Source organism: Mirounga angustirostris, unplaced genomic scaffold (genome assembly GCF_029215605.1).
Source record: "Mirounga angustirostris isolate CCGP_5_RB_7025 unplaced genomic scaffold, mMirAng1.0.hap1 SCAF_8, whole genome shotgun sequence".
Classification (NCBI taxonomy): Eukaryota; Metazoa; Chordata; class Mammalia; order Carnivora; family Phocidae; genus Mirounga; species Mirounga angustirostris.
In genome coordinates this window covers 74,951,471-74,973,563 of record NW_026991716.1, presented here as the reverse complement: position 1 = coordinate 74,973,563, position 22,093 = coordinate 74,951,471, and the positions used below count along the sequence as shown (strand labels likewise).

The 22,093-nt window shown below is 38.0% G+C and overlaps 2 protein-coding genes across 6 annotated transcripts in view; one reads left to right on the top strand and one right to left on the bottom strand.

Moving 5' to 3' along the window:
- ORC3 (origin recognition complex subunit 3) overlaps positions 1 to 20,254 on the bottom strand; it is a 61,372-nt gene extending 41,118 nt beyond the window's left edge. The window contains exons 1-9 of one of the 4 annotated variants that reach the window (XM_064597847.1): positions 20,151 to 20,166; positions 15,838 to 15,892; positions 12,380 to 12,471; positions 10,426 to 10,523; positions 8,338 to 8,482; positions 5,895 to 5,999; positions 4,715 to 4,863; positions 3,297 to 3,430; positions 1,474 to 1,633 (exon numbers count right to left, since the gene is read on the bottom strand). In XM_064597847.1, coding sequence (XP_064453917.1) covers positions 1,474 to 1,633; positions 3,297 to 3,430; positions 4,715 to 4,863; positions 5,895 to 5,999; positions 8,338 to 8,482; positions 10,426 to 10,443 — 711 coding nt within the window. In that variant the 5' untranslated portion in view covers positions 10,444 to 10,523; positions 12,380 to 12,471; positions 15,838 to 15,892; positions 20,151 to 20,166. Of the gene's footprint in view, positions 1 to 1,473; positions 1,634 to 3,296; positions 3,431 to 4,714; positions 4,864 to 5,894; positions 6,000 to 8,337; positions 8,483 to 10,425; positions 10,524 to 12,178; positions 12,349 to 12,379; positions 12,472 to 15,837; positions 15,893 to 20,150 lie in introns of those variants that run through there. The other 3 variants (XM_045867211.3, XM_045867212.3, XM_064597848.1) reach the window with 3 other exon arrangements.
- A 63-nt stretch (positions 20,255 to 20,317) lies between these two features.
- RARS2 (arginyl-tRNA synthetase 2, mitochondrial) overlaps positions 20,318 to 22,093 on the top strand; it is a 60,097-nt gene continuing 58,321 nt past the window's right edge. Inside the window, exon 1 of one of the 2 annotated variants that reach the window (XM_045867215.3) lies at positions 20,318 to 20,421. In XM_045867215.3, coding sequence (XP_045723171.1) covers positions 20,386 to 20,421 — 36 coding nt within the window. In that variant the 5' untranslated portion in view covers positions 20,318 to 20,385. The other variant, XM_045867214.3, reaches the window with a different exon arrangement.

Sequence of the window (22,093 nt, the reverse complement as noted above, 5' to 3'; positions counted from 1 at the left end):
CTTTTGAATGAAAAACCCCAAAATAACAGATGTCTATTTAAAAAGTATAAAACAGCTGAATTTGTATTATTCAGCTAATTTTCAATGGCCTATAGTGAAGAATTTACATCTGAAAATGAAAGTCATACTAGGCTTTTAAAACAGAAATACAGATATAGAAGGCCAAATGCATTTGGCCACAACCAATTTCATTTTTTTTTAAGATTATTTATTTGAGAGAGAGAGAGAGCAAGTGAGAGCATGGGAAGGAGGGGCAGAGAGAGAGGGAGAGAGAATCCCAAGTAGATGCCACACAGAGCGCAGAGCCTGACGCGGGGCTGGATCCCATGACCCTGAGATCACCACCTGAGCTGAAACCAAGAGTCAGAAGCTTAACCAACTACACCACCCACGCACCCCAACCAAGCAATTTTAAATACTGTAGCTGCAAAATTTTCCCCAAAGTATCAGTAAACTAATGGATACCACCTTCATGGGAAAAAGATGAAGAACCTTGGAAGGTTGTCAGCCACCTGGGTGGCTCAGTCAGTTAAATGTCTGCCTTCGGCTCAGGTCATGATCTCTGGGTCCTGGGATTGAGTTCCACATCGGGCTCCCTGTCAGCAGGAACTGTGCTTCTCCCTCTGCCTCTGCCCCTTCCCCCTGCTTGTGAGCTCTCTTGCTCTCTCTTTCTCTCTCAAATAAATAAATAAAAATCTTTAAAAAAAAAAAAAATGGAGGGTTGTCATTAGAGTACCTTCACAAACAGCGTAAGGCACACCTTCAAAGAGCTGACTCTAGCAAACAATTTGTGGAAGGTCATTACTTATTTATGTAGAAACACAGAACTAATACTAATTTAGGTAAAAAAAAAAAATAGAGCTAAGGTCTAAGGAAATGTTAGTATTTATTTTCTGTCAAGAGCAGCAATGACAGGAAAGAGTCCACTAAAAATTACAAATTATTTTATACAAAATGGAAGAGTGAAAACATTGTTACTGTTATCAGGAAGTCATTAAATTCTATTAAAAATTATTAAAAACCTAATTTTCCATTGAGTAATGACTGATAAGTAGGTAGATATAGAAAGATACAATTATTCTTTTTATAAAGCTTCTATTTTGGGCTATCTGGGAGGTTCAGTTGGTTGAGCGTCTGCCTTCAGCTCAGGTCATGATCTCAGGGTCCTGGGATTGAGCCCTGCATCGGGCTCTCCAGTCAGTGGGGAGTTTGCTTCTCCCACTCCTACTCCCTCTGTGCTCTCTCTCTTGCTCTCAAATAAATAAATAAAAAACTCTTAAAAAAAAATTTATATTTTATCTGAGGAGGCAATACTGTACCCTATTAAAATCATTAAATACAAAAAAATGTGCAGAAATATGTTCAGTATCATACTCTGAGAGATGAAGAAATTTATCACTAACGTTTATATTTATAATCTATTCTTGGCAGTCTTTTCATCCTATTTCACTGGTATGAGTTTTTCCTTTTTACCTTATCAAGTACTGTAGTCAGGTGCTCCTTGCAGGACAGAGACTGGAATAGTTCTATGCACAACAGAGATGATACTGCATGAGGAAGCAACCGATGGATGATAATAGGAGATGTGGCAATTCCAAAAATGAGTATTAGTGGAAATTCATGTAGATGTTGACTAGTTTTCAAAGGAAAATATAAAAGGGATTTCATTAGAAAATATATTTCAATACATCAAATTTCAAATTAAGACAACCTTTATTTGAAAGAGTACGGTATAAGACACTGCTGAAGATATCATTCCAAATACTCAAATTTTCTACGTCACACAGTTGCCTCTGTTAAAGTAATATAGTTATTTCCCCACACATTCTAGCTCTGAAATCGATTAACAGATCCTCTCATTTTATACATAAGTACACAGAGGTCCAGAGGGATCAAATGCCTCTCTCTAAGGTTATACAATCTCAACTGTTAAAAGAGTTAGGAATCATTCAATGTAACCTCTCAGTCAAAGTTTGAGCCCTAGCTACAGTCTTCCTAACAGACATCCAGCCTATGCTTTTTAAGAGTTCAGTAACATGTAACTCACAAACTTTCAAGGTTAACTTATTCTATTTATGCACATATCTAACAGACACTATGTCACCCAGCCATACATAATAGCTAAGAGTTAGGAAACTTTCCTTACACATATATAAGACCTATTTTTAAAGGACACTGTTTAAAAATGTTACATCCTTTCCTTGAATTCTTAACTCAAACTTATTGGACATGATTTATTCTGAGCATTACCAGTATGAACACAAATGACTTCCACAGAGTAAAACAGAACTATCTTTGAGAGCTGTTGTGGGTCTGAGCCCTTTGTATCATGGCTGATGACTCTGCATGCTCCCTCCTATTGGCTATTGCATTTCAGTATTCTAGCAATATGCAGTTCTACCGTCATAGAAGTACAGTGCCTGGATTCTGTTACTGCTGTAAGTTCTTCCTCACTTTAGATGGCAAAAGTAGCCACAAATTTAAGCTCCAAAAAAGAAGATCTCTTCTGCATTTTGAAAGCACATAAAGCAGTTTAGTTTTAGCATTAAGAAAAGTCTTAGGATCTAGAAATCTTAGTTTCAATGGGAAAAAAAGACACCATTAAAATAGGAATTACAAGTTTATTAGTAAATTATAACACAATATAGCTTTAGGCAAATGTAGCTATAGCTATCAAGCAAGTTTACATATAGAAAAGGCCAAAATAATTTATATCCTAAAAAAATGTACCATGGGAAATACATGTCACTGGATTTTAAATAGGGTTAGTTACTTCAATTCTGAATCTCACAGGACTGCCTTGAAAATCCAATGAGACCATGAACAAAGTAGTTTCTCACTGTAAGTATTATACAAGATAATGTTATTTAGAAAACATACTTGCTCAGAAGAGCATATGTAACTCAGAGCTTCTAAGGGTGGATAGGTATCAGAAAATAAGACCTGACAAACATATCTCAATCTGGAGTAGTTTATCCACTTAATGGGAAAGAGACAGATAACCTTGGTGAGAAAAACTACATTTTATACTGCCTTATCATACTAATTAAAAATTGGTTAACTTTAGTCTTTTGATCTCATTTTTGGGTCAAAAAGCAAATGGAAATCTGATAGGAGGTCTTTGAACATTCAATTATAGGGAATTTGATATCACTCTGGTTTCTATCCAGTTGGTATTAAAATGAGTATTAAATTGCCATTCATTTTCTCTGGAAAAGGGTGTTCTTCAAGCTAAAAGTTATATGTGTCCTTAATAAAAAGAATTTTATGTAAAAGCCACGTGATATATCATCTACCTGCAGATAATTATGAAGTCTTGGAGTACTTTTGTGGTGAAGCTTTCCATATCCTTTAAGATAAGCACAACAGGAGGAGACTGCCATTGACTAGTAGAAGTCCTCTTTTTCCTTGGCATTTTTGGGTCTGTCTTCTTTTAAGCCATTGTGAAAAGAAAGAGTTAAAAGTAAGCCTTACCACCCAAACGATGTTACAATGCCACATGTTGATATATCTCCCTTTACATTTTACAGTAATGCTGTTTCTTTTATTTCTCCCACATAATAAAGAGAAACTCATTCCAACAGTTATTTGAAGAATCTTTCTGTGTCTGACAGGGGAATAATAAACAAGAAGAAAAAGGTTCAGTAAATCTATAACTCATATAAAATATTTATATTTTCTGCTATCTGAGAAAACTACAGAAAAAAGCATGGGGAGAAGATTTTCTACAGATTATTTTTTCTGTTAAAAGAATGTTTTACTTTGCTTTGCTTTAAGGTGAGAACTAGTATTTTTAAATAAAAAGCCCAATAAACAACACTACTTCGCTACTCTGCTACTGTTAAACCTTAAGTTGAAAAGCATCTTTAATATCGTCTGGTCTAATCCCAATCTTTCAAGGATATCTGACATAAACTGAATGTACATTTGATTTCTAGAAAATTTAAAATTGTGGACCAAATTAAGATATTATGGTAAGCATTAGACCCAATTTCATCCCTTATAAAGCAAAAATGAAACTTCACTCATGACTGACTTCAGCAAACACCTTTATCAGAAAATGTCACTGCAGTATTTTTTCCCATACTATCTAGCTACACAGCACCATAAACTAAAGCTGTGGTTTTATAGTGCAGTTCTCCATGAATCACCTAGGTTATCCATTCTCACCGGGGACTATCATGGTAGAATGGAACTTCTTGTCAGCTGTTTGTTGAATATACTTTACTTACAGACCATTTATTCCCAAGAATTCTAAATGTGGATCCAATTAGGTTTTTTTTTTTTAAAAAAAAAAAACGACTATTTCTCATTGGACTATGTTGACAATGGGCACTGGCAGCACGGTTCTACTGCACAAAAGCAAATACTGAGAGACCTAAGAGATAATACATTAAAGTTATAGCCATTGTCATAGAGATAGAATCTAGAGCAGAACCCATTCCTGAGGTTGTTTTTGTCACCAGATGACATTCTCCTGCAAATAAGATGGCCTTGTAAGAACTGAAACACTTATCAGGAATTAGACTGCATACTGAAAAAAAATACTTTTAAATTCTAATAGCCTTATGAAAAATAAGCAGCTACTATTAATTAATAGCTAGAGTACATAAGCATATTCTTATTAGAACAAAATAGTACTATGTTTAATATAACTCTAAGCCTTTCAATCATACAACAATTTCCTGAGAGAAAATTGTCAGTTTACTCTTACCTGTGTGACATTCATATACCAACTGGAAAGAGAATCCATTGAACAATGTATCTTTTTCTGGGTGACCTGAATACTTCCCTCTTTGGATTCCTCATCTACACAGCAGCCCATCAACTGTGAGGCCAGTTTTTGTAAAAAATGTTTTATATCTGCAGAATGGGTAAAAAATGTAAGAAAGCTTATCTGTCTTTAAAACAAATATGAAACAGCTGAAAGCTCTTGATCAGTATACACATTTGGGTACAATGTGTTTTTCTATACTTAACATTAACATAACACTTAACATATTAACTGTTAATGTTCATTAGGATCTTCTCTTTAATATTTAAATTTCACTAACTCAGACTAACACTAGCCAAAGTTTATGTATACTGTCCATAATAAAAGTGTTACCTAAGCAAATGTGTAAACATGAAAATTATAAATTATATAAGAAGCAATCTATATTTAAATTACACTAGACAGCAAAAGGTTTTTAAGGCCTCTAAAAAAAGATATCAAAAGTGTTACTTACATAAGTTATTTTACTGATTACAAACCTTCCTTAGAGTCATTTTAAAAGATGTCCTAAGGGCTTTTATTTAATCAGTTCTAGTCAGTTTATGAATATGAAAGTAATATAAGCACATAAAACCCTTATGTAAATTCAAATCTAAGCCCATTTTACTTTCTTTGTGTCCACATCCTTTATGATTCAATGGCTTCATATACCTAAGATTGGCTCTGGTGATGGACTATTTTTTACCATGCTGGTCTTTCAGAGTAGAACAATAAGATGATTTGAGGCTATAAATATGAACCTATACAGTCTATACTCTGTTGGACTAAAGCTGCCAAATCCCCAATCCTTAATTCTCAGCTCTCTGTCCCAAACTTTCCAACTTACTCAACTTTTACTGGGTTAAGGAACACATCTCATAAAATGCCTAGTCTATTACTGGCTGTAAAGCCGATCTGGCAGGGGTGGGGCTGGAGTAAATGAAGCAAAAGGTAGCAGAGAGTCCTGCAACAGCCAAGATTACTGCGATAGGCAATAAACCTCATCCTGCCAAAAATGCAGTGCCATGCTCTTCCCACGAATAAAAAGGGATAAAAAAAGCTAGAGAGAGAAAGAGAGAGAGAGAAGGCCAGAAGAGATTTGTAACATCTCACCAAGGTTATTATGGCATTTATTCTGTACCTGGACAATCTTTAGCTTGCAATGAGACTACATATGGAGTGACATTATTCTGAAGGGCTTCTGTTAGACTTCTGAATGTTAAATCATGATCTGTTACGTTCACACCTATGGAATAATATCAGTATTACAACATCATTTGTATTATTAACAATTTAACAACAACAAGGCTAACATGTCAAGTGAATTACTAAATAAAAATATTTTTAAATACAATTAATAACAGAAACCAAAAAAATATACTGCGTAAGTTAAGAGACCGCCATTGACAATAGGTATCTGGAGGCATACACAATACTTATTTGTCAGAAAGGGTATTTTGCACAATTTCTCTTTAAAAAAAGTTACTGAGGATATGTAGTTAACCCTTGAAAATATCTTAGAGTAATTTCGTTACTTTTGTCAAACTCATAAAGAATTCTTTAAACTAATGATTCAAAAATAAGGGCTATGGATTCCAGGCTTACTGTGACCCTGACTTAACAAGTGAGGAGAATCCAATCACTAATACTGTTAATGATTGTTGTAGTAAATACAATAGGTGAAGTATACAGTAAGCTAATTTCTGAGGGAAGAGCCTAAAAACTAATAAAACTTTAGGTCCTTTAGGTATTTACTAAGCCCCTCTCGTTCTCATTTCCACAAATCAGAGTTTAGTGCTGTGCATGTAGTTATCAGAGTTAAGTGTAATTTCCCCATTACATAGGAAAAAAATTCTACTGATACTTTCCTTGACGTCACAATCTGTGATTTCTAGAAAGTGCTTTGGCACTTAGGCAGGTGCCAACGGTAAACATCCTGAAACTGGTTGATAATTGCTACTATAAAACTTCAACTGGCTGGAAGAAAAACAAAAGGTTCAGAATCCAGGCCTCCAAGAAGCAAAAAATTTTTTTCTAGGATAGCCAACAAATAAAATTTTTGGCAGGTTATTTTTAAATGGACATACACCTTTTTGAAAATAGGAAATGTGCAACTGTGCTTAAGCATTCTTTGACTATGGATTTTTTCTTTTTACAGTATCAAAATGATATTCCTAGACACATTATGGTCTATGATCGTGATACTGCATCTCTGAACAACTCTGGGAGGTTAGCAAAACACTGGAAGACAAGATAGTCTTCCACTGACTCACTTTATAAGCTATTTAACATTGAAACAAAAAATCAACAATGTCTTTAATTGGGAAAATGTTCTTGTCAGACTACTGACTTTGAAATATAACATTTCCATAGCTTTTCTCCTTTTGGCAGTAGGCAGAGAAGGGATTTAAACAGTGCTCTCAACAATCAAGCCACTGCTCTTGATTATGTTTTCCCCACTCCACCTCCAACTATTATAACCTGGCCAAGAGAAACAAAGTACCAAACAGTATAATCCAGTCATCACTGGGTCTCAGTTTCTCATCCATAAATGGAAAGGATTTTGAAATTAAGTGCAGGCTACGCTAAAAAGCTGTTCAAATTATAAAAATTATATAAAATTATTATAAAAATCATTCCCTGTGTGTTGTTACTCAGAGTAGTCCTGAGATCAGCAGTATGGGCATCAGCAGGAGGCCTGTTATAAATGCAGAGTTTCAGGCCCCACCTCAGACCTACTGACAAAAACCTGCATTTACTAAAACCCCCTGGAGGCTTTTGTAGGTACACTGAATTTTGATAAGTATTGCCCTGAACATGAGGAATGAGATTTAGGTAATGAACAGTATTAAAGGCAGTGTTAACAAAATAAGTCATTATCTCAGTGCTCACTAGTTTAACAAACCTTGAATAAATAATAAATTATAAGTGCGATGAAGAGTACATTTGAAATCCAAATAAATCCAACTTTCTTTCCAAAAGAAATAAGGAAATTTGCTAGTATGCCAAAGAAATTTTTTTCCATTATCCTGCAACCAGATGTTTGGTTCAAATGGGACATTAATGATGGATATTTAAGTACCTAAGAAATTTACCACCTGCAGTTTGAAAGCAGTTTATATATAATTCATCCAAACCCCCTTCTAAACAATTAATATTAATACAGTATTATAAAACAATCTAAGATTGATAAACTAAGCACAGGGAAATAAAATTAAGGTCATAAATAATTCCACTGAAGAGACAATTAAAAAAACAAATCTATTTACCCACCAGTGGTTTATTACCAAATTCAAATCTCATATAGTCTCATAAAATAACAAAAAGAGTAACACAAATATATTTCCCCTTCATTTTTCTGACAAAGTTGAGGAGGGTACTACCTAATCCTGGATCAATTTCCTTTAATTTACAAACGTATGATCAGCACAAAGAACTTTTATTGGTTTTCAAAGTATGTAAAGCAAACAAGAATTAGTTTAATTCTATAAAAGAGATAAAAAAGTCTATCGAAACAGGTTATTCTTCACTATTCTCTACAACAAAACCACTAATTAAAAAAACAAACATACACCCATATATACCTAGAATGATAGCAGCAGTTGGAATTTCTCTGAGTTTTATTTGACAGCCCCAGTCTCTTGAATTCTTCTGAAATCCAGAGTAAGACTTTTGCAGAAATTCAGTTAGACTATCGAGCAGGTTTTTATTTAATTCCTCTTGTAGTTGCTATGAAGAAAACACAAAACTTTATGAATTTTTATCAGTAGTAATCTGATGCATCTTTCTAAGTTTGGGAAAGATAATTTGTCATTAATTCCAAAGATTACATGTAAAATGATATTAGATGGAAGAAATTAAAAAAAAAAATTTTTTTCCTTAAAGCTCTAGTCATTAGTGCTTTGGATTCCCTTACTAAAGAATCTCATTTATTCATTCAACAAACATTTACTAACCACCTTACAAATGAAAGGTGGTCTTTATCCTAAAACAGTGAAAAAACAACAACAACAACAACAAAACTGAGCAAGAACACTTAACAATTAAAATACATTGGGTAGAGTGCTATGATGAAGAATAGGACCACCCAAGAATAGGACCACCCAACTTAAGCTGAGGAGGGAACATATTTGAGTCAAAGCATTAGAGCAGGTGATGGAGGAGGTGATTATATGAAGAAGGTTAGATGGAATGGGGAGTGGAGGAAGCAAGGAAGGAAGCACCAAGTACCTGGGGAACCATAGACAGAGCTAAGCGTCAAGAACATGGGAAGTGGTAGGGAATGAGCCTGGACAAATAGGCAAGGGGCTAGGCCTATGAAATTATACTTGATGTTAAGCAGTTTGGATTTTATCCTGTGGGGAGGACCACTGAAGGCATGTGAAGGAGAGACATGATTCCATCAGGGTTAAGAAGGGGGAATCAGGCAGCACTGTAAAGGAGCTGGGGGGAGCTACACCAGCAGTGAGGTGGGAAAGCTCTTGCACCCTGGCACAGGGCTGTGTCTGCCTGAAGGGAGGGCTTTTCTAACTTGCCAATGGTGCCAGAGGGACTTAGTGACAGGCCTGAGGGGTCTGACATCAAAGGCAAAGACATCGGTTAGGAGGATCATCACAATCCAGGTTAAGAAATGAAGGCCTAGGGCGCCTGGGTGGCTCAGTTGGTTAAGCGACTGCCTTCGGCTCAGGTCATGATCCTGGAGTCCCGGGATCGAGTCCCGCATCGGGCTCCCTGCTCAGCAGGGAGTCTGCTTCTCCCTCTCCTGCTCCCCCCTCTTGTGCTCTTTCTCTCTCTCACTCTCTCTCTCAAATAAATAAATAAAATCTAAAAAAAAAAAAAAAAAAAAAAGAAATGAAGGCCTAAACTAGAAACCACAAACTCAAATACTTTCAAGGGTCACTTGGAATCCATAAATGAGCAAAGCCCTAGGTGGAAAGCAATAAAGAGTGGTGGGAAGCAGTAATAAACGAAGTGCATAACCCTCCCACAGGCATTAAAAAACAAAAAAAAGTACAACACCGTGTTGGTCAAACAAAACAAATCCACTCAAGATGTTGGCCCTACAGCTATGAATCTGCCATAGCAGAGAAATTATTTCAGAGCTGGAATATAAAGAACATAGAAACTGGACATGAGGATGAGGGAGTGAAGTAATTTAAAAATAGCTTGACTTACTTGTATAACTGAATGGATAATTTATTTATTTTTTGAAGATTTTATTTATTTATTTATTTGTCAGAGAGAGAGAGAGCACAAGCGGGGGAGCGGCAGGCAGAGGGAGAAGCAGGCTCCCCGCTGAGCAAGGAGCCCAATGTGGGACTCGATCCCAGGACCCTGGGATCATGACCTGAGCCAAAGGCAGATGATTAATCAACTGAGCCACCCAGGCATCTCTGAATGGATAATTTAAAGAGTGTCACCATTTAAAAGTTGTGAGGATATGTAAAGAGCCCCTTGCCTTGGCAGCTATTATTATTAATGTATGTTCCAGTACCTGAAGCTACGCTTAATACTTGGAACATGAGCGTTTTTTAGAATATACAGATTATACTAAACTAATATTACCTATGTTTCATCAAGAGTCTTGAATAATGATGGAAAGGAAGATGGGAAGAACAAATATGAGATTTACGTTATTAGAGAAATATTAAGTCATTAAGAAAAGTATTCACCTCAGTTTCAAATTTCATCTGCTGCCATATCAAGTGATAAGTTTCAAATCGAAGCTTACTGTCCTCAGACTCATTTTTCCCTTTATTAAAATAGTCCTCTAAAAACACAGAAAGAAATAGGTCAGTTTCTTTTTTATATAATAAAAGTTAGAAAATCTCTGTACAAAATCACACAGTAAGGGATGGGACTGAAATATGTATCAAAAATACATATATTTGGAGATAGGTAACATTCAATAACCTTTATATTTAATTTTATTTATATATCTTATATTTTTACTATAGTAATTGTATCTATATGATTAAAATATCTTTAATTTTTAAGTTATATTTCTATCATGTACTTTTAAATTGCTAACAGTATTTAATGGATTTGGTTTGAGGCATAAACATTTAATATTAACATATTTTCATTATTTGCTCTTATTCGAAAGCCTTGTATACTACGCTTCATATATTTGCTCTGAACTCTCCTTTATGAAATGATGCTTACGATGGTTCTTGTTCCTTTATTCAATTGACATATGTTAGCCCAGCCTTTTATTTAGTCTGTCTGTATTATTTTATACGTTTTAATGTTTTCCTCCAAATGGTTAGCCATTCATCAAAACACCATTTATCAAAATACCAGTGGTTTTCAAACTTTTTAAACCATGATCCCCATTAAGGAATACATTTCACATCATTATCCAACACACAGATGTTTAACAGAAACAAAAACAAAGGCCCCACAAAACAATACTTATCATGTGACAGCAAATGTTTTCTTTTCTATTCTGTTTTTTAAAACTATTATGACTAAGTTGATTTCATGACTCACACTTGGGCTTTAACCTTCAGTATGAAAACATTCACTTACTAAATAATCCATCCTTTCTCTCACTGATTTGAGGTGCCCTTGTTATCTCAGTACTTACAAATGTACTTGGAGCTATTTTTTAAACTTCTTCTTTTGTTCTACTGAATCCAAGTCTATTCCCAGAGCTGTCCTGAACTATTTGAAATCATTAAATGATTGGAGCTTTGCAGTACATTCACACAGGGAATAATTCCAGGTCTCCTTCCTACCATCACCGCACATAATCATTCTTCTTCAAAATATTTTAAGCCATTCTTTCAAATAAATTTTGCCATTGCTCAAAAATAATTACAATAGTACTTTGGATAAAATAAAATCTGTAGGTTGATTTGGGAAGAAATATTTGTAATATGTTAGAAAATCTACATCCAAAACACTACAGGTCTCTTCCTTTAATCAATATTCTACATTCCTTGTAGTTTTCTACTTTCTTTCATATTTCTTATTGTTTACTACTAGGTATTTTATTGTAACAACTACAACTTTTAAAGGGTTCAATAACAGTGAAAATACCTATTTTGTTCCTGACTTCACTGAGAAGCCACTAGCATTCTACCATCAAGTTTTATGTTAACTAGTAGCTTGAAATACAGATTCTCTTTTATGTTAAGGAACTCTGCTTCTGTTCATAGTTGACTCAGAGTTTTAGGCAAGTATTTTTTTTAATTTATCAAAAACCTTAGAATATACTGAAGTCATCATGTTAAATGTTAAAATGGCAAATCAAGACATTACTTTTTTTACATGCTGAATAACGTGGCACCAAAATACTTGCCAAAAAACTCAGAAATTGGGAAACAACAGCAGCAGGACAATTTAACTTGTTACCATGACTTCTCTCAGTCATTTATAGCTCAGGAAGGTAAAAAACAAATCAGCATTGAGAAGACCTACAGAATATAAGCTCTCACTGTTGACAGGTTCTCTCCTGCTCCTACGCACAGCGCTTGACTTCAGTGCGAACATCTCCTACAGGGCCAGAGTCACCACCCATCTCAGTCTCTCCCTCTCTCTCTCCTTCTCTCTCCAGTTCCTGCCCAGTCGTTTTCATGGATGTACAGTCATCCACAGAACACAGACGAGAGGGAGAGTTACCAGTCTTCTCTTAGGTATACATCCAAGTGTCTTCGAGTCAGGGGACAGATGGTGGGCAAAATGCTGGGCATCTTCCTACTTCTTCAGGCAATCTGTTTCAAGAATTGAAGCCAGTGAAGGCAAGTGCTAAAATCTGGGTATGTTTTCCTTATTCCTACACCATCTGTCTTTTAATCAGGGTCAATTCCTCTAAGATTCTCATATTGAAACATTATCTATTGGTCTTAGGTCAGCCCAATTTAAAAAAAAAAAAAAACTATGTACTTCAAAGCAAAGTTCAAATTATACACATTAGGTTTACTAATACTAGAACTTTGAACAAATCTTAGTAAGTTATAGCTGAAATTCAACAGAAAAAGTTCTAAGCAAAAACTCGCCTATTATGAGAGACAGTACCAAATGATGGTTAGACCAGAGGTTCTGGAATCAGACAACTGGGTTCAAACCCCAGCTCTGCCACTTACTAACACTATCATTGAGAGTTCTAAGTATCCTCATAGTATTTTAATGGAGATACTCATAATACATTCCTCATGTTTACTGAGAGGATTAAACAAAGGAACACATATAAAGAGCTTAGAATAATCTAGCACATAATAAAAACTCAATAAATGCTAGCAATGTCATTAGTTATAATGACATTGCTGATGATACTAGATGTCATTTCATGCTCTGTATCCTAGATAATGGGAAACAAAACTTGAATTTTCTCTGAAAATGAACTACTTCGAGTTTAGCAATCTCCAACATTAAAGAAATATGTTCACAAGTCCATCACTTAAAAATAACTTATAATGTAGGTATTCTTTGTTCACTATTTCCAAGTGTATCAGTCACTTTTTATTGGGGGGCAGGGAATACAAAAAATTTCATGTTTCCTTGAGACTAAGTCTAAGAGAGTGTAGAACTTGAGATCACAGTTTATTTGCTAATGAGAAACTGGATTCTTATTATAAATCATATTTTCTACCCTCTGGTCCCCTCAATATGAACCATCATTTTATTATTTGCTCTTTGAGCACAGGTTTCTTATCTAGCTGGTCTCAAACTGAAGGAGTAACACCCTAAGGTCTGCATCATGTGATGATTTAGAAAAATCCTATTCAATAAATACAAGTTCTTTATTTCCTTAGTCAAACAATGGTTTAGTTCAGTTTTTCCTTTAATTCAAAGCTAGTGCATAAATATGCTTAATTCCACATCATAATTTTTCCATCAGAATTAATCTTTACAATACTGAACAGTGAATGTAAATAGTAAGCCTGTGAGGAGCTTTTAGGTTTCCTTTTTATTTAAGTTCAATTAATTAACATATAGTGTATTATTAGTTTCAGAGGTCGAGTTCAGTGATTCATCAGTTGCACGGAACACCCAGTGCTCACTGTATCACATGCTCTCCTTAATGCCCATCACCCAGTTACCCCATCCCCCCACCCACCTTCCCTCCAGCAACCCTCAGTTTGCTTCCTATGCTTAAGAGTCTCCTATGGTTCGTCTCCCTCTCTGATTTCCTCTTGTTTTATTTTGCCTGGGTTTGTTTCTTTTACTAATTAGAATCATGCTGTATGTATTGTTTTCTGATGTGCTTGTTGGAGATGTTCTCAGCCTAGCACACTCCTTTTACCCATCATATATTCCACAGAATTAGTGTCACTGTTCAGATTGCTTCATTCTGCTGTTAAAATTATGCCCACTTTTGTGCACAAACTTGAGCACAGGGGCTGGAATTTGAGGGGGAGTGTCAGCTTGAGCCCTTGTCAATCTGAGGTGAAGGCTTGTTTACTTGGCGTTGAGCAGGTGGTAGGCCGTGCATGCTGACTTGGGCAGGAGGGTGGCTGGACTGTGCATTTGGGACCCACAGGCCAATGGCATTGTGTATGACAGGGACATGGCTGGAAACTCTCTCTCCTTCTATTCTAAATGAAAGCCTTGCTGGATAGAGTATTCTTGGCTGTCGATTTTTTCCTTTTAGCACTTGGAATTTATCATGCCACTCCCGTCTGGCATGCAGTTTGTGCCTGAAAAACCCAGTGATGGCCATATGGGGTTTCCCTTGTATGTAACTGCTTTCCTTTCTCTTGATTTTAAAATTCTCTCTTTCTCACTACTTTTGGCCATCTTACTTACTTTGTGTCTTGGTGCAGACCTCTTTGGTTTAGTTTTGTTGGGGTCTCTCTGGGGCCTCCTGGATCTGTATTTCTCTTTCCTTCCCCAGATTCAAGAAGTTTTCAGCTATTATTTCTTCAGACAAATCTTCTGCCCCCTTTTCTCGCTCTTCTCCTGGGACCCCCATCATGCGACTGTTATGCTTGACAGTGTCGCTGAGTTCCCTGGGTCTGTTCTCATTTTGTGTATTTTTTTTCCCTGTGAGGAGCTTTTAAAAAAGTACCAATACCTAGGTACCACTCCCAGAGATTCTGATTCAATTGGTCTGAGATGGGGTCGGGCATGAATATCTTTAAAAAGTTCCCCAAGTTGAGATCTAAGTAAGGTCAATGGATTGTATCAATGTTAAGTTTCCTGGTTGTGATACTGTACCAGTTACCCAAAATATTACCACTGGAGATTACTGAGTAAAAGGTACAAAAAACTCTCTACACTTTCTTGCAACTGTATGTGAAAATACAATTATATCTTAAAAAAAAAACGAATTTTTAAAAAAATTTCCCCAAGTGATTCTAATCTGCAGCTACAATTGAAAACCAGTACAATACATATTTTCTGACAGTAATGTCATGATTTGTTTGAAAAAGTCAATTCTTCCTAACATGATCACCAAACAGATTATCTGGAAATAAATGAAGAAAGTGAAGAAAAACAGTATCTTTTTTTTTAAGTTTAATTTTATTGAGAAATAATTTACAAATTATAAAATATGCTGATTTTAACAGTTTAGTATGTCCTAACAAAAGTATACACTCACATAACTGTTCCCTCGATCTAGAAAACATTTCCGTTGGTCCAAAAAGTATCTCTTGCCCTTTTGCAGTCAACTTCTCTACCACACCCCAGGAAATCACTGAGATTTTTAAGACAGTCTCTCTCTTCTTTTTAAATTTCCTTTTGAGTTAGCCTTATTATTTTATTTTATTTATATATGTTTTTAAGTAAGCTTTGTGCCCCACGTGGGGCTTGAACTCACAACCTGGAGATCAAGGTTCACATGCTTTACCATCTGACCAGCCAGGCACCCCTAAGACAATCTCTTTTGAAGAATGGGGACATATCCTTTGAGGGAAATTTACTTTCTAATTTGCCTTTTGAAAGTATATTTGGATTCCCTTTTAGATTCAAAGTCCAGGATGTACCTTATCCCTTTGACTATACTTTGGAACATAACTGTTACATCAAGAAGCTAAGTAAGTCAAACTTAAGAGAATTACTAACTTCAACTAGGGTTAGGTAAGTTCAAGACTTAGGGGAGGAAATCTAGCCAATTCGCTATTAAGACATCTTACCTACTGGCACAGAGATCTTTCTCTTCTTGAAGTTTGGCTTAAACACAAAGCAGCCCTAAAAAAAAAAAAAAAAGTAAGAAAGAAAAAAGCATAAAGTCAAAGTAGCCAAGGAACAGATAAATCTCATTAACCAAGTATTTTATGGATAAGCAGATTTTTTTTAAAAAGGCATTTCTTTAAAGTGCTAAGAAATTCTCTCTTCTATCTGAATTATAGCAGGAAAATTCTTTTTTTAAAAAGATTTATTTTTTGAGAGCGAGAGAGTGCACCCAAGTGCATGGGGTGGGGGGTGGGCAGCGGGAGAGCCAGAGAATCCCAAGCAGCTCCCTGCTCAGTGTGGATCCCGGACAGGGGGCTCAATCCCAGGACCCTGAGATCATGACCTGAGCTGAAATCAAGAGTCAGAGGCTTAACCAACTGAACCACCCAGGTGCCCCTAGCAGGACAATTTTTATACAACAAGGGGACTATCCATTTCTTTCTCCTCCTTCCCATGAGATGTGCATCTCGTGATTTTGCTCTTAGGGACCTAATCTAAGAGACAAAATATAAGCTGATGAAATTTAAACCCAGAAAGGTTCCATTTTTATAAAACTTAAAGAACATTAGTACTATTCATTAAAACGAAGATCAAAAATAGTGACACTCTCATTTCAAAAGAAGTCTTTATTATTTAATTAAACTTCAAGTGTCTATAACCTGGTCAGGAAATAGGTAATTTGGCTGTTGTTTCATCTTATACACCTTTCTTCATCTGATAAAAGTCTTACTCATCTGCTCTGGGAAACCGTCCCCAGTTCTCTAGTTAGAATTATTCCTTTCCCTAAGATCTCACAATACTTGAATGCCTTTATTTTGCTTTGTTTTAAATCACTTTCACTGTGTATCATAGTTATTTACGGGTCTGTCTCACCAAGTAGTTTGTGAGTGCCTTCAGAGCACAGACTGCATATAATTCACAATTGTTTCCTCAGTGTCTAGGACAGGTGTTAGCGCAATCAGTATATGGAATGAATGCCTGCCAAGTAATTTTCCTGGTAATTTCCTAGCTACATTTAGTTTCATGTTATTATTTGACTGGTAATATATAGTCTCCAAGGTACTGGCTCTATGTTTATTCTACCAATCCTAAAGCCATGCACCATGTACAGCTTCTTAAAGACCCATTTTTATGGAAAATGAAAGAATGAAAAAATATACCTAGAAAAAGTCATCTCAGGACAGTGCTAAAGAAAGCTGTGCAAATATAAAATGCCATTTGGATTACAGGATCCAAAATAAGAACTGTGCCTTATACTCCTGTATCTGCAACTAGTGAACTGCTGAAATACACATTCACATTTAGAAAAATCCTGTAGTACCACACAAGCTTGTCATTGCCTCCCTTCTATATCCACCTGCAATTCAGTAAAGGAAAAGGAGCTATGAAGGAGTGAGATATACAAGTGCCCATAATAGATCCTAATGTATGGCAGGTAGTAATATGGTTAACCACTTAGAACTGCTGATCAAATGATGGTGTTTGAGATAGAAGAAGCAGTCTAGGAGGAGAGCTAACAGGTAGAAGATATGACTCGGAAGAGGAAGTTTACATAGGTTTAAAAAAAAAGCTTGCAGTTCTATGAGCTCCTGAAATAGTCCTTAAAGAATCTTATTGATGCAAGGTCCCCTTCATAATCATCTCAATACAAGCATTTCTATTATAATGCTTTCCTGAACAAAACCTCACAATTCTGCAAGATACACAAAAATATGAGCCTTATGCAATGAAAAGAATTAGAGGGCAGACCACTCAAAACCTATGGAACTTTACCACCAGCACAAAACAAAAACAGTACCAATCCTAATAAAAAATACTAGTATGAGAGAACTGCAACTACCTCCCTTTTGAACTCAAACTTTCTGATTAAGTTCTTCTTTCCAGCTTATCTCACTTTTTTTTTATGATTTTATTTATTCATTTGAGAGAGAGAGCACACGGGGGTGGGGGGGCCGCGGGGAGAGAAGCAGACTCCCTGCTGAGCCGGGAGGCCGACATGGGGCTCCATCCCAGGACCAGGAGACCATGAGCCAAGTGGAAGGAAGATGCCTAGCCATCTGAGCCACCCAAGCGCCCCATCCAAGCTTACCTCTTAACTCAGGCAAAAGATCCTGTGGACACAGCTTCTCCTGATGGGAACCAAAACTAACCCCTCAAGCAGTAAGGACTGTCCGGAGCTAGCAAGACCCCGCCCATGACTGACTCCAAGACAATGATCAACCTGACCCTTACCGCCCTCCTCTGTCCCACACTTTCTTCATATAAACCTTATTTTCAGCACTTTGGACACAGTCTTTAAGACTCCAGGCTGCTGTCAGTGTTGGCTTCACTGAAATAAATTCCTTTTTTTTTTCTTGTGAGTAAAGCAATTGAAGTTTATTAAGTGAAGATATAGAAAAAGCTCTCAAGAGTGAGAGGGGTCCCAAGAGGGTTGCCGAGGGCCTTTAGGGTTGGTCTTCTATAGAAAGCTAACCAGGAAACTTAAATCCATTTAACATCTCTATTGATAACACCTTCAACGGCTTACTTCCTTTTTAGGGGCTGGTTATTCTTTGTTGGTCACAGCTGATTATCATAAAGCACCCAACCCCACAAGACCCACTCCACCCCACATGCCTAGGGCAGGGAGGGTCCCCCACACCGCTCCTTTGTTTCACTACCACTCATTTCTCGGATTTAGGATTTTGTCGGCAGGGAGGGGCCGAAGCTGGTCTGTCTGGGACCCCTGGAGCCAGGTGCTCTTACACCCCAGTGCCCAGGCTACACAAGCACAGTTAAACCTCTTCTGGCATTTGCACCTAGCATCATAGTCAATCTTCTTTTTTTTTTTTTTAAAGATTTTATTTATTTATTTGACAGAGAGAGGCACAGCGAGAGAGGGAACACAAGCAGGGGGAGGGGGAGAGGGAGAAGCAGGCTTCCCGCAGAGCAGGGAGCCCGATGCGGGGCTCGATCCCAGGACCCCGAGATCATGACCTGAGCCGAAGGCAGACGCTTAACGACTGAGCCACCCAGGCGCCCCCGTAGTCAATCTTCTATAAACTTAAGCTCTATGGCTTGAAGTTCCCCGTTGATATGTAGTCTCAGAAGGCACTCCTTCCCATAATTTTAGTTTAATTTTAATCAAAATTAAAGATCAGATCCATGGTAGAGCCTTCTAATCTACTGTTTTAACGTAGGGAGAAATGACTGCAGTTTTTTTCATCTACGTTCTCAACTTTATCACAGCTTAACTTCAGGGGCTTCTGGCTGTACTCATACTACTACTAAAGGTCTTACTTGGTCTGTAGCAGTGCTGTACAATAGAGCTTTTGGTAATGAAGGAGAAATATCATGTCTCTGCACTAATATGGTAGCCACCACCACATGTGGTTATTGAGCGCTTGAAATGTGGCTAGTAAAACTGAGAAAATGAATTTCTAATTTTATTCAATTTTATTTAATTAAAACTGAAATAGCCACATGTGGCTACTGGCTACTTACATTAGACAATAGAGCTCTAGGGTTTATCTTCTTACCAACCACATTATCATGTCTTCCTGCAAGCCGTGGCCATCTACGCAGCCCATATGAGGTCTATGTGATCTCCTCTGACACACACACACCTACACTACTTTTTCATTCTCATTTTTCACAACGCTTCCTCTCTGATTATACTAATATTTCAACTTCTTTAATAGGTCATTTTATTTCTATCTTCTGGGCCAAAGAACATGTCATTCTCTATGCTAGAACAGTCTCCCCACCCTCCAATCCTTTGCCTAACTTGTACTTACTTTTCAAGTCTCAGTTAAAATGTCCCTTTCTCCAAAAGGCCTGCGCAGACCCGGGGCAATCTGCTAACACTTATCACAATTTGTTATCATCAATTCATCTGTGTTTAATGCCTTTTTTGAGTGCAGACAACTTTTTTGAGTGCTGACAACAATTTTGTTTACCACTCTATGTCGTACCTAACGGGGAGTGCTTGGCGCACAATAAATATTTATGGGGAAGAAAAAGGAAGGGAGGTTGGAGCACATCCTCGGGGAATTCGACCTCCACAAACCAGAACTTAAAAGTCCTCCCAGCCAAAGCAACTAAGGCAGATCGATGTCTTCGCTCCCCGAGCAAAACTGACCTCAACTGCATCCGGAGTAAGGACTCTTCAGCTCAGCCCGCCACTCCCTCCCCTCGAGCCTGTTCACTGAGGCCTACGTAACCTCTGCTACATCCCTTTTCCAAAAGAGAAGGAGGCGACGGCTGAGTCTAGTGTCGTCCGCCCCCCACGTACCTTGGACACCGAAGAAGTGGCCATGGTCCCAGCTGCCCGCGGGATTGCAGCTGCACTCGGGATTTCCCGCGCTCCCTCGCGGCAGCAGGGCAGAGGTTAGTGGCGGGCCACGCGGCTTCTTGATTGGTTGGCAGAATCCTCCGGGGCGGGCTTCCGGCGCGCAGAGGCGGGGCGTACGAGGGGGCGGGGCGAGGATCCGGGCCCGGTGGTTGGGGCGCTCTTCGTGGAGGGGGACATGGCTTGTGGCTTCCGCAGGTCCATCGCCTGTCAGGTACGGACTCGGGAACTGGCAGAAGGAAGGCCCGAGCGGAACCCCCACGCCGGGTCAGCCCTCAGTCAGCGAGAGGGGGATTCCATGAAAACCCTGTTTCTGCCGCCTCCTGCCTCCTCTTTGGAGCTGCTCGAGCTGTTGAGGCCGATCTGATGGAGGGTCGGCCATGCGACCCAAATCGGTTTCTCAAGGTGAAAAGTAAATCTTGAAAAGCAAATGTTGCTTCCCTCACTCCTTTACACCCCACAGTTTTGTATGCTTTACCCTAGTGGAAAGTCATTGGGCCATGATTAGAACCCTTTAGAAATTAGTGTTCCTTACACTTAGTGAAATTGATTATGGATCTGAATTTTCATTCGAAAGGATCTAATTTAAAATCTGGTCATGGGCGCCTGGGTGGCTCAGATGGTTAAGCGTCTGCTTTCGGCTCAGGTCATGATCCCGGGGTCCTGGGATCGAGTCCCGCATGGGGCTCCCTACTCCTTGGGAACCTGCTTCTCCCTCTGCTTCTCTCTCTCTCTCTCTCTCTCTCTCTCTCTGTCTCTCATGGATAAATAAATAAAATCTTTAAAAATAAAATAAAATAAAATCTGGTCATTTGTCTTGCAATCGTTTTGGCCGCCTGTCCTAGCATTATTTTTGGAAACTCCAAAGATAACGTGAGATGCTGTTTTTTCGTGATTCAGAGCCCTCTATGTGAACAGCTCTGTAATAAGGAAAGGAATAAAACACTTAAACATTAGATTTCAGCAAAAACAATTTTTTTTTAAGATGTTATTTATTTATTTGACAGAGAGAGGCACAGCGAGAGAGGGAACACAAGCAGGGGGAGTGGGAGAGGGAGAAGCAGGCTTCCCGCCGAGCAGGGAGCCCGATGCGGGGCTCGATCCCAGGACCCTGGGATCATGACCTGAGCCGAAGGCAGACGCTTAACGACTGAGCCACCCAGGCGCCCCGCAAAAACAATTTTTGAAATTCATTGGCCCCTTTTGGAATTTTACAATGAAACTTTCAATTGTCTCGACAAACCCATTTCCTTTCATTAATGGACATATTAGTGGAGGTATTTTGCCTAGTATATAATTTCCCTCGGTTCATTTTTATAGTATTTCTGGACTTTTGTGGGAAAATTGCTTTGCCTTGTCTTTATGCTTATAGACTATTGCCCTGTCCAACGCTGGCTTCTCAGATAACACCAACGGACCTTCTGATAGAACAAAGCTAAGTTTATGGTTTACTGGGTTAAGAAAGAACACCAGCAGAGTTTTGGTAGTGTCTGGGAAGGCAAGATCTGATTTTTCTTGAGAATTTGAAGTATGGTTTAAGGCTGGTCTTTCAGTGGCAGAGGGTGAGGGGGCAGGGGAGTGGAGGAGATGGCTTGGTTGGGATTCGATACTGATCTTCACCGTTTTGATTTTTTTTTTTTAAGATTTTATTTTTATTTATTTGAGAGAGAGAATGAGATCGAGCATGAGGGGGGAAGGGTCAGAGGGAGAAGCAGACTCCCCGCTGAGCAGGGAGCCCGATGCGAGACTCGATCCCGGGACTCCAGGATCATGACCTGAGCCAAGGCAGTCGCTTAACCAACTGAGCCACCCAGGCGCCCTGATCTTCACAGTTTTAAGATTGGAAGAAAGAAGGCAAGGTAGTGCAAGGAATCTTAGAGTATAAA